General features: G+C 37.7%; 1 protein-coding gene across 1 annotated transcript in view; it reads left to right on the top strand.

The window, feature by feature from the left end:
- Positions 1–13,041, top strand: part of WWC3 (WWC family member 3) — a 61,376-nt gene that overhangs the window by 41,608 nt on the left and 6,727 nt on the right. Inside the window, exons 11-17 of the mRNA XM_019612021.2 lie at positions 1,430–1,550; positions 2,258–2,332; positions 3,216–3,302; positions 5,729–5,921; positions 10,056–10,223; positions 10,910–11,061; positions 11,786–12,023. Coding sequence (XP_019467566.1) covers positions 1,430–1,550; positions 2,258–2,332; positions 3,216–3,302; positions 5,729–5,921; positions 10,056–10,223; positions 10,910–11,061; positions 11,786–12,023 — 1,034 coding nt within the window. The remainder of the gene's footprint in view (positions 1–1,429; positions 1,551–2,257; positions 2,333–3,215; positions 3,303–5,728; positions 5,922–10,055; positions 10,224–10,909; positions 11,062–11,785; positions 12,024–13,041) is intronic.

The following is a 13,041-nucleotide window of genomic DNA, read 5'->3' as shown; positions in this document are numbered from 1 at the left end:
TTTTTTTTTTTTTGAATCAGGTAGAGGTTGGCTCTCATTTGCAATGAGGATGAAATGAAGGAAGAAAAAGGGTAGTTCTTTCTCCAGGTACAGAAACAAATGCAGAATGGAATGTTCTTGCCAGCAAATAGATGTCCTGCATAACTGAAGATGGCGAAGTTGTTCGCTGAATTTGGAGGCGAGGTCCGTAGGGCCCCTGATCCAAAAGCACAGATAACGGGTTCTGCAGACATATAGGAAGCCTGTGATATTTGTGAACATCTCTTCTGGTTTTGTGCTGTTGGTTATCTGACAAAAAGATGACATCTCACGTTGGTGCAGGATGGCAGTACTCAGTGCATCTTGTCTGCCAGTCCTGCAGTGGGACAAAGCCAGACATCTCTATTGGCAGCAGCAGCACAGATGTGTTGATTTGAGGGGCTTTTTGTCAAGCTTCAAGGCTTGACTGCTGTCTTCTGCATGGGGCTAGCACAGAATGCAAGACCTTGCTCACACAGAGCGGGGGCTTGATGTCCATTCCATCCTTCAGTGGAGCTTTGCAAATGAAGCTCTAGTTACTTGCTGACACTGTGCTGAAGGGAACTTGCTGTTCAGGAGGCTGTGTATTATTGGTGATGTCTAAAGGTAATATCTTAACAGAGGTACTTAAATTGTTTGAGTAAGACATGTTTCAGCCTCAGTGGTAGTAAGCTGGAAACAAGCAGCTGCTGCTTGCCTCCCTGTGATGTGTGCTGTGCTACTATCAGTCCAATAATGTCTGCTGAAACCTAAAGTACTTCCAAGATACCTGTTTAATTTCATGAGCACAGGTAGGAGTATGATACTTTCCTCTTCTAAAGTGGCATCTCTTTGCCATAGCTTTTCTGCTTTGAGGGCAAGCATTAATCCTAAGCAAAAAGGAGAAGAAGTTGGCAAAAGATAATGCAGTTCCATAAGTCCATGTAATGATTCTCTCTAGGATGTGAAAGAAGAAAAGCTCAAGTTGCAAGCTTTCAATGAAGTCTTGAAACCTTATCTATGCAATTCTTGAGCATTATCACTCGTGCACATACCTTAAAGGATTTTTACATTCTATTTCTACTTGTATTTGCAAAATTTGTTGTGTTATGCCATTTTTGTTGATAAGCTTAGCTCATGAAAGTGATTGAATTGCTATTTGTGGTGGTGCTGGTGATTTAGAGTAGAAGGGAGGGTTGACTTCTTTTCCCCTCTGTCAGTTTTCAAATTCATTCACCAAGAATTTGAAAAAGAACTGCTGTCAGTGAGATGGAAATCACTGTTTCTTTTGGATAACACCTCTCAGACTGTAAATAAAAGTTGCTGTTATGAGCTGCTAGTTGTACTGTTTGCCACTCATATACTGCTTCTTGCTTAATCCTTAAAGAGATTGCCTTGAGCTGACGTTGTCTCCTCTTTTTCTCCATGATAGCTGTAACTCTGCGAGGAGACAGCGGTCGAAGATCGGAGAGGAGAGCCAGGCGAGTTTCAGCATGTCTCTCAGATCATTCACTGGCTAGTGACAGTGGCGTGTTTGAAGCTTTAAGCAAAAGGTCAGGTGTAAAAATGTGTAGTAAGCTGGAAATATTCCTGTTCTGCCACACGATCTGAAAGAATTTATAGTAAATTTCTGAACATGCTTTCAAAATTACTGATTAAGTTGCATCTGTTAAGTGGATGAAGGTTTTTACATACAGTTCTACTGTCATCTTCGTAGTTGCTAAGTCCCTTTCACTTGATTGTCTCTCACATTTTAACATCCAATACTTCTTACCTAAAAGATGTTAGTTTTAAAGTTGTGATTTTATTTCAACCACCTATAACAAAATAAAATGATATGGTTTAGTACTTCAAGTTCTGAGACTTAATTAAAAGTGTACATCTTCCTGTGATGAAGGGAAAAAAAGTATATGAATTACTGCAAGGCTAAATGTGCAGATTGATCAAGTGACTGAAGGGAGAGTAAACACATTTTATACAATTGTTGTAACACAGTAAACAGTCACTGGGAAGAAGACAAGGTTTTGATGATTCTGAAGAGTAATGGAAAACAGAACAAATACAAAACTAGCCTTAAGAATTATTCTAAAAATCTTTTAAAATATGAATTACTGCTTTTGTTTCTCTTAAATATATCTTAATCTTTCCCTCTATTACTGAACAGTTGCATTTATCCTCAAATCGTAAAATAAATGTTCATTTCATTGTACTTTAACATCGTAGATCAGTATGTAGTTTACAGTACTTTCTGCTTGTGCAGGAATGAAGATATGGAAGAGCCTGTTTATGGTGATATTGCCAGTAATGAAGAACCACAAATACATGTTGGATTTCTGTAAGTAGTGTTAATACTGTTTTTGAACTGAAAGCCAAGGTGGTTGGATGCAATAGTCAGCATGTCACTTTCTGCTGGGACAACCACTGTTCATTTGGTGTCCTTTCAATGCTGCTAATGAAGGGGCTTTAGTTACTTCTTTCAGTAATATTTTCACTGTCTGGGCTATTAGTGTGAAGGTTGATGTAAGGATATGTCTCAGTATGTAAGATCTGATTTTTTTGTCTGAGATAAAAGATGATTACCTTAAGAAATCATATCTGAAGAGACAAATACAAATAAGGCTCCTAAATGCACCTCTGAAGTACTGTACATAGGTCAAGCTATTGTTAATTGTGCAAGTAGTGTGGGGAAGGGCAGATTATAGCAATGCAAGATGGGATGCCTTCCAGAATTCTCTCCACCCCTTGGTTCCCAGGGCTTGAAATTTTCAGATTTCAAGCAGGTGTGATAGTTCTGTCTCAAAACTTATGCTGTTGCAGAAGAATTTTTTTTTTCATTTTTGTTAATCCATGAAAATAATGCAGACCGAGTTGTCTAACATAAATGTTACATCACTGACACACGTGATTGTGGTGGAAACATTTAATACAAGGAACGTTTTATAAAATCTCTTCACTGTCAAGACTCACTGTAGGTAGTGTTCTTTTTCACCTGAATAATGTTAAATTCTCTTTGTTCTGATAAATTTATTAATGTAGTTAGTGCTTTTGTCATTCTGAATGTGATATCCTTAAATGCTTTTGATTCACGCTGATTTGTGTAAGCGATTCATTTAACTGCAAAAGGTATTTTTGCGTTCTTAAAGTCCTCTTAGTCTTTTTCATCTGTATTTCTTAAGGAACATATTGATGGTGACTAACATAGGAAATTTATTTTTCAGGCATGACAGTGGAAGCGAATGTCTCTTAGTCCATGTACTACAGCTGAAGAATTTTACTAGTCTAGTTGTTAAGGAAAACTGCAAAATGTAAGCTTACATTTTATCAAAAGACTGTTGCTTCTTTTGTGCTATGATCTTGAGTGCTACAATTTGTTTGCTTTCATGCAAAATTAAGACATTATGGCATATCTTAGTTTACATGGGGAAAGGGATAATTTAATGGACACAAAGCATTCTTTTTATGGAACCTCTGCCCTAATCGTGAGGTAGCAAATATAGTTTCCAGTGACATATGCTTTAACGTATTTATTATGTACAAAAAGGTAGTTCAGAACACAAGTCATTCTATTGCCTCGTGACTTCTGTACAAAAAAAAATCTACAATATTTGTAGTATTCTAGAAATATTATTTCCTATTGAACTTATCTACAATCTCTTTGTGATATATCTCAGGATAAGCTTAATGTAATTTTCTTAAAATCCTAACGCAACGTCTATAATAATTTGTAATAGATCTTGCTTTTTAATTGGAAAAAACGGTAGATAAATAATTAAGTAAATATAAAATATAAGGCTTCTGCAGGTTTTTGTAACCATGACAATATTCCTGGAATATCTATGAAATATCTTCTGAAAATAACTTTAACACAAATGTTAGCTGAGAATCAGTACAAACAATTTTTTTTTTTTAACTTCTGGCTGCATGTACTACTGCTTCAAATTCCATACCACAAAGAACATTAGTTAGTTTATTTTAATAAGCATTTTTTAAATAGCAGGAATATTGCCATAAAACAGAGACCTATCTGGTGATGTGTGTTAATAGATTTTAAAGAAATATGAAAATTGTTGGTCTTTATTTCTGGGTGAAGTTGCTTTAAAACTGTGGAAAATGGAGTTGTGATGATATTGTTCTATTGTAAAATAGGTCCCACTTAAGTGGGAGTACTGTCATGGACATCTGTCTCACTGAGTGAGTTGATCTTTGTTCAGAAAACTTGACTTTGCAATTGCTGCAGAGTTCTAGTGGAAATTTTTCATGTAGCCTGTGCATTAGTGGCACTTCTTTGTTTTTAGAATGAGCAATAGGGCATGCTGAAGGGGAGAATTGTGAGTAGTACTCAACCATGTTGCCTCGTGATTAGAAAAAGAAATGAATGTCATCTGAAGAAAATCAAATATAGTCACCAGGAAAATGAATGATCCCAGGGGGTTTGTTGGAGATTGTCATCAAGGCAGTCAGGCATTTAAGTAGCACTAAAAATAGAGCTCTGTTCCCCAGCCTTGTCAGTTTATCCACTTTGGCTAGAATCGAGAAACTGCATGTCTGCAGGATAAATCTATCGATTTGACTAGTGAAAAAAAAAAAGAAAAAGAAAAGTTGATCTTGGCAAGACCAGAAACTTCTTAGTCACTTTAATGAGCTCCTCCATGCATCTGTATATTCATTGAAACCGGATTGCTTGAGGGTAGACACGGAAGGTTACGTGCTGCAAGTGGTGAGCAGAGGAATTGGATCACTTCCTTTTTATGACATGAGCCAGTTTATCTTAACTGGTGCCCCACTCTCCAGCTGTATGGTTCCACCACAGTGAATTCTATCAGTTGTCCTCTAACATTTACATGTCTGCCAGTGTCACCCCCTTTTGACATAAGAGTTCATGCAGTGATGTAGTCGATTGGAGTGAACCTCTGAGCTGGATTTTTTTTTCATCTGCTAGCCTTTTTTTCCCTCTGGGTTAGCTTGTAAACCGAGGTGAGGTTTCTAATCTGGTTCGCAGTGTAGTTGCATGGACCTTTTTACTGGCACAAGAGAAAGTATGGCATGAAATGTGGTATTGCAAGGGCTTGACAGGTGGTCAGAACAGGGAGAACACAAACAATTTTCAAGTAGGTGTGTTGCCTTATGTCAGATTAAAATGGTTGCACGTTTTGATTTTGTTATGGAGCCTACAATGAGATGATATCAGATATGTAAACTTGTTTATTTAAGGCTGCAGATAGTTGTAACATAGGATTTCTGTGCTGCCATTTTGTGCTGAATTTCTTGGTTGGGGAAGGAGGAGAGGTATGCATAATGGATGGAGACAAGAAATAGAGGAGCAATTCAGTTGCTTAAACAAAGATATACGTTTCCACTTGAAACATCATGGCATAGCACCTGGCCTCCAGCTGCTGCTTATCAGGAAGGCTGTAGCCCTCCCATAGATCCTATGTCATATTTGCTAGCCCCATGTAGATGCCTTAGACACCTCAGGTCACCTTGTCACTTGCTTAATCACCAAGTTAGAATAAAGTTGGTTTTAGAGAAAGATACATTTTCCAAATGAGCTTTGCTCTTTTTCTGTGTTAAGAATGCAAAGTAAAATCCTTGTAACACAGATCCCAAAGCAGGTTCTTGATATAGAAGTTACACAGGTGTTTTTGTGTAGCTTGATTTTCAGAAATGCAAAATACCTGAAAATAGCTTTCTTTATCTGAACTGTGCTATTTGTCTATTTTGCTCTTCCTAGTCATGTGAGAGTTTATTTGCCACCACTTGAATCAGGCACACCAACCACTTACTGCTCCAGAGCCTTGGAATTCCAAACTCCGCTAATATTTAATGAAGTTTTCCGCATCCCTGTGCATTCAAGTGTTTTGAAACTGAAATCACTTCAGCTGTACATTTGCTCAGTTGATCATCAGCAACAAGAAGAATTATTGGTAAGTGGTCTATTTTCTTAAAAGTCTTCTGATAAGGGAATCTAAAGTTACGATCTAAGTGTGAAGACTTTTATATTTTGTAGTAATGTGTGAAGTTTTAGGTTGGGAGTAATTGTGGCTCTTTGTTCACATGCATAGTTATGGTAGTGTTATAAAAAATACAAGACAACCTCTCAAAGAATGTACCTTCTATACTACATAAAGATTTGGAAGTAATTAGCAGTATTTAGTAGTTAGCACTAGCAGTACTAGTGGCTTAGAATTGGAGTATTTTAGCAGTGTTGAAAGTACTGTTATCCATACTATTAATAAAACAATATATCTGTTGCAATGCAGAATCATATTTAAAATTCATATATTACCTATATTCATTGCTTTGGGATTTAGTAGATTAGGAGGTGTTGGTCTTATTTTATTTTTTAATTTAATACATTTCCTATAAATGTGTGCTTTGGGGAAAGCTGAAAAATGTGCAGTTGCTAAATATTGGTGCGAGAAGGACATGCTGTGAACTTTTTCCCAGATACTTTACTTGAATGTTTTCAAGTGCTCAAGTGTGCTCAAGACTTACCTTTCTGCATGGCACTGTAATGCATGCACAGTTAATCAGTATCAGTAAAACAGCTTCCTAAATAAAAATATAACAAATACAAACCAATTGTCACTGTGTAATAGGCATTACATCAATCTTTGCTGCAAGGTAACAGTGATCCAGGCAAAGTGGTTGTTTTACTTAACATTAAACTGATGGAGGCATCTAATGCAGGTGAATTCAAAGAAGTATAACATTGTTTAAATAGCTTACATCTGTTAGCTGTGTTAACGTTAGATATGTTAAAAGTTAATTTAATTTAATTATTTTCAAATGTAAATACGCTCAAATGAATCTTCATTGAATATTTTGAAGTCAGTGGTCTGTAATTTCACTGAGGGATGCATTAATTTTTTTTTAAGCCTCTAGACATAGTTAAGAGATATAGGTAGCACAGTGTCTGGTTAAACAGTGGATAAGAGATGATTATTTGAGCACATCTAGTCAAGAATTTGTTAGTCTACCTTGAAAATCTAGATCATGGGTGTCCAGCCTTCTGGCTTGCCTGAGCCTAGCTGAGTGATGTCTTGGGCTGCATATATGTAAGTGGCTTCAAAAGTAGTGCCTCTTATTTATTTCCATGTAAACTACAACAGATACAAAGAGCACGATCACACTAGAGCTAATTCTCAGCTACAAAATACTGTTTTTAACACAGTCATCATCATGAACTATGCATTTTCAGCAGCAGTGAATGTGAGCTTCCATGCTGCGCTCGTAAAAGTCTGCACCAGCAGAGGTGACCCACTGCTGAAACACACCACCCACCCCTCAGCGAGTGTCAATGAATGTCAGCAGGTGCCATTTCTTCCTCATGGAGGAATTCAGTGACACATCTTTGCTTCATCTGCACTTCCACATCAGATAACATTTTGTCAGTCTGCCCCTCTGCTGCCATCTGTCACGCAGCAATTACATGTAGTAGGAAGGTTCAGCCTCTGCTGCCATACCACCAACATCTCTGTTTAGCCACTGTATCAAAATGCATAAAATTATTTGCCATCATTTCAGTCAGCACTGCCCTCCCAGTGCCCTGGTTTTAGTTGACGCAGTGATGGTTTGGTTGCTGCTGAGCGATGGGTGCATGCCCAGGGCCACTCCGTGGTGAAGAGCCACCACCATTTGTAGTGGGGGGCATGCGGCCCACAGGCTGTGTGTTGGACATGCCTGACCTATAGGAGTCTTAGGTAAACACTGGTCTTAATGTTGACACAAGCAGATCCAAGGTCTTGTCTACAGCAGGATGTTTTGTTGTTGTTACTACTGCAACCTAATTAAAGAGAAAGCATGACAAGAATGGGCTGGATATATTGATAGTAATTGTTTTATACTGTTGTACAGTGTTCCTCTAAGCTAAGTAGCCATTTCAGTGTAAAGCAATTTTATACTGACACAAGAGCATCTAAATTTAGGATGCTTTCATTCTAACTGCTGTTACTGAACTAGCAAAAAATTATTCTGGTAGGATTTTTTTCTCTCTTTCATAGCGTCAGTGTTGTTTTGTCAGAAATATTTTTGTGTGGTAACATATTTCAGGATAAGCTAACAATACAACTCAAAAGGGGAGAAGCAGTGTCATGATTTCTTCAGGTAGCTGTGTTTGTAGTCTTGAGTGTTGCCCTTCTTGCTTTTAAGTCGAAAAATAACTATATTCTTGAGAAATCATCACTTTGAAAATGAAGTGATGATCTCTATAATTGTCTTTCAAAATCTCTTTCAACTGAGATACCAGTTTTTTTTTAGGTGAGGCCGCACAGTACAGTACGGAGTGGGGCCATCCTTGCCCTCACCCGGCAGTGCTGGGCCTGGTGCACCCCGGGCTGTGATTGACCCTTTGGGCTGCCAGGGCACACCACTGACTCACGATCAACTTACTGTCAACTGGAACTCCCAGATCCCTTTCTATGGGGCTGCTCTCCAACCTCTTGTCCCCTAGTCTGTACGTTCATATCCAGGGTTGTCTGTCCCAGGCTGGAGTTTTTCATGAAGTCAAACAAATATTTATATGTAACAGGGAAGAAAAAAATTCAAGAAATGTTCTGGCAAATAGTTCTGAACTTCACTTAGAGAAGTCAATCTACTGAATTTCCATGTCATCCAGTTCCTTCATCTCCCTTATGCTCTGTCTTGATGGAAGATTCTACAGCTCTCCACACCTGGTTTTCTGTAGCCTTATAAAGCCAATTCCTTAAATTGGCTTGCTTCTTCCCTGCTGTCCTTACCAGTGTTGAGAGAAGGGAGTTGTTATTTTCCATGATTAGCATATATTGCTCGTGCTAAAACTTCAAAGAAATGTGATTGCCTTTATTGCAACCATTACTATACTGTTTCTGATCTTCTACGGCCCTGACCAACCAGTTATTCTCTGTCTCAGTTTATTTGAATTCTTTGTGACTGCGATTTATCGTCCTACATTTTCTCTCTCTCTCTCTCTTTTTTTTTTTTTTTTTAGTAATATCTGTCCTGTTTTTCAACACCGTATTAAATTAAATGCTTCTTTGGTGAGCCTTTTTAGCTGATGAATAAATATAGCATGTAGGGCGGTGTCAAACTCATTAAAAGTCCAAGTACATCTTTCCCAACATCTGTGACAGAGGAAAACAGCTTTCCCTTCTACCTCCCAAAACAAACCTAGCATCTCTTAAACATTCTCTAACTTTGGTGTCAAAGTGTAAGTATGTGGTAGATGTTTCTTTCATACTCTGTTAGAGCAGCTAGCTAGTCAGTGGAGATCTCTGTTTTATATAGTAAGAAAACGGTATTTCTGTTTGTAGCACCCAATAACAAATGACATAAAACTATATTCTTAATAATAAACCGTGCCCCAATATGCCATTTTTTTGTTAATCTCACAGATTCCATTTTTCTGTTGTCCTTTATACACCTGCTCAAACAGAGCGGAAGGTGAACGTGGCTCAGAAATTTCTTATGTGATCACTACTTGATTAAGTAGGCTTACTTTGAAGTTGGGAATTCTTTTAGTGGAAAGCTTTCATTAAACCTTCTTTCATCTGAATTTGGGAGATACAAGGATGACTTTGAAAGTGGAAAAACGAGATTATGGTCCACCTGACTAACTTGTGATGTAAACAGTCAGAAAAAAAAGATGACAGCTTTTTCTCTTTCAGAGGATGCTTTTGATGACCAGAAAGTTCTCTCAGAATATAATTCTGTTAAAAGAAAATGGATCAACTTAAAGTAACGTTGTTTTATTAATACTGATTAAAGCAACTACAGAAATCAGATGTGCAAAGCTGAGCTTTTGAACTGTTAAGGACTGTTACAGTCATATCTACATCAACTGTAGTAATTTTATTTTTCAATTTTAAAAAATATCCACACTTCTTGATAGTAAGAGGAGGCAAGAAATTCAGCATCTTAGACATCATAGTAAAACAACAAAACTCTCTTATTAAAAGACTATCAGTTTTTGATAAAGCTTTTTTTTTGACATCATAAATGGAGTACTCGTTAAATGAGAAGGCATCTATCCTGCTGTGTATGTTTATCTTATTGTGATGAATGCTTTTTATTGCTTACAGGGCATTGCTCAGATAAACCTGAGTGATTTGGAGAGTTCTGGTGAGATGCAGCTTCACTGGTACTCTGTTCAAATCTTCACTGGTTCGGATCCCCAGAGACCAAAGAACAAACACCAGTGTGAAGAAAGTATTCCCCGGTCTTCTGGAAATGTAACCGCAGTTAAAACAGTATGGCTCTGAAAAAATTATTTGTTTAACTTTATTTGACCTGATGAGTGGTTGCTTGTGATCTTATCTCTGATACAGTTTGTTTGCAAGGTGCAGGGAAACTGATACGTTAATTAGTTCTTGTGGTGAGACCTGGATTTTAGAAGAATAATTAAAAGCTGGGTCATGTCTGTACATGATCTTGAAATATACTGTGAGTATTTTTGTATGCACACCTCCAGTGCAACTCACTAAAACTCATTAAAAAAATCTGCCACTACCCTGGAAGAGTCTGCCAAGAAAGGTAGTGCAGTTTCTATCCATGGAGATTTTTCAGCAATTTGGCACTGAGCAACCTGGTGTGACTCTAAAGCTCTTCTTCCTTGGAGCAGGATGTCAGATTAGGTGACCTCCAGAGATGGACTTGGTTCTAACTCACTGGATGGTCTCTTAGTCTATAAATTGCTTTGACTCAACTTTTTAGCTTGTGACCTGCTGCTCAGTGCAACGATGAAGTGTTTACTTTTTGCATGAGAAATTCCATTATTTCTTGATCATTTTCATTCAGGACAGGTTTTTTTTGTTTGTTTGTTTTTTTAGTAGGAATATACAATGATTGTATTTTTCTATTGTTTTCTCTGGATAATATGCATTAAGTACAGGAGCTTGTACAAACAGGTTTGTCTGAAGTCTAGTTTACCTTCCAGGATGCAGTGACAGCCCTGTTAGCTAGGACGACTGCCCAACTGGAAGCAGTTGAGAGAGAGCTGGCAGAAGAGAGAGTGAAACTGGAGTACACTGAGGAGGAAATCCTGGAGATGGAGAGAAAGGAAGATCAGGCAGAAGCCATATCAGAAAGGTACAAATAGTAAAATACCTAATCTAATAGCTCAATAATATTTACACTACAATGGTGATCTGAAATACAGCAGGAGAAGCAGCAGATCCTTGTTCTGAGATCTGCTCCCTGTTAGTACTAGGGGTGTAAAATTCTTCTATCATGTGACAATGCACAAGCAGGAAAAAAGCCTCATTTGAATAGCTAGCTGTCTTTATAGGACTTGAAATTTGGGAAGAGGGAAAACACCTCTTTTGAATCGAGCAGAAACATTGTTAGGGAGGCAACTGCAATGACTTGGCAATGGCACTGTACTTTAAAAAAATAAATAATATATATATATATATATATAGTGACATGGGAAAATGAAAAAAATGAAAAAAAATGCATTGCAATGCTTGCAGAGCAGATATGCCATACTGCTCTAATTCATTAGTAATATTACTCCTTTTTTGAGTTGTGCTTTTCTTTTTGTTACTGTTTTCTTCGACTGTTACAAAGACTGGAATGTAAACTTGGAAAAATTATGGAAGCTGATTTTTTTTGTCATGAAATTTGTTTATCTGTGCATCTACATAAACACAAGTATTAAATTCTGTATTTCTACTGCAGAAATATTCTTAATTGATAAACTGAGCAGGATAATGAAATGTACAACTATTATCCATAACCGGATGGGTGGGTTGTTTTTTGTTTTGTTTTGTTTTTTAATGCCTACAAAATCCTTGTCATGTTCTGACTTCAGGAGTTGGCAAGCAGAATCTGTTGACAGTGGATGCAGTAATTGCACCCAGACTAGCCCTCCTTATCCGGAGCCATTTTGCGGGGATTCATTAGCTGGACACATGTTTGCAACTCAAGCTGGGCAGTACAGTTCTGGAAAACTCCAGCCTCCACCAGTAAAGGTAATGAGAGAAGGCACTGAGTATGGGAACTGTACACTGCTGCTTGTTGAGTTTAAGTCCAAATTGATCTGGAGAGAAAAGAAATGATACTAGCAATCCTGCATGAGCACTGCCTTGATGACAGTGGTGTGCCTGTTGAGTTCTTAAAAGTGTCCTCTTCAGGGCTTGTGGGTTTTTTGTTTGTTTTTGTTTTGTTCTCTTGCTAGTTACTTCTGAATAGAACAGCTTTTACATTAAAAGGCAGGAGTATTTTTAATGCTACCTCTATCGAGTTTTAAATATGCACTTGCATCAATGTGTTGCGCCAGAGGAGGTTTAGATTAGATACAAGGAAAAACTTCTCTCAGAGAGCGGTCAGGCCCTGGAATGGCCTGCCCAAGGGAGGTGGTGGAGTCGCTGTTCCTGGTAGTGTTCAAGAGGCATCTGGATGAGGAGCTATGAGATATGGTTTAGTGCTTGTGGTAGCAGTGGTAATGGGAGGACGGTTGGACTAGATGATCTTGGTCCTTTCCAACCTTGGGATTGTAGGATTCTATGATTTATTGTCTTGAAATTGTAACATAAAAGATCATGATCAAATTCCAGTGCTCTGAGAACTTACAGTTCTCAAAAGGAAGAAAGATGCTTAAAATTCTAAAACTTTCCTGTATTTTCAGATATCTTAGTGTTCTTGTGCCATTGTTTCAACAATCTTTTAGTTCCCTTTTATTGAATTTTTGTTTTTTTTCCTTGGTTTGAAGGAAGTTTTTAGGTTGATACTTGCGTCAGAGTCACCTTACTTTTTGAAATGTGGCTTAGTTTTCTCTTTCTGTCAAGGCTGGGAGATCAGGTGGTAGCTCAGTTAATGCCCAATTGTTAACAGTGAATGCAGTCTTTGTCTTCTACAACTATGATTCACATTATGATTGCATCTTATAATTTTTACTGTTCCAGGAAAGGCTTCTGAAAAGTGATCTTACAATTTTGAATGACATAATTTTAAAACTACTGACAGTGAGGTGCTTCATTCCCTGTTCTCAGGGCTCATTAAAACTTTATCGTAGCTAACAGGGCAAATCGTTTACTATTGATGTTGTTGAAATAAAGGGAAAGGGGA

The sequence above is a fragment of the Meleagris gallopavo genome, chromosome 1 (genome assembly GCF_000146605.3).
Source record: "Meleagris gallopavo isolate NT-WF06-2002-E0010 breed Aviagen turkey brand Nicholas breeding stock chromosome 1, Turkey_5.1, whole genome shotgun sequence".
Lineage (NCBI taxonomy): Eukaryota > Metazoa > Chordata > Aves > Galliformes > Phasianidae > Meleagris > Meleagris gallopavo.
The sequence above is the reverse complement of the archived record's forward strand: the minus strand, read 5'-3'. Positions and strand labels throughout refer to the sequence as shown.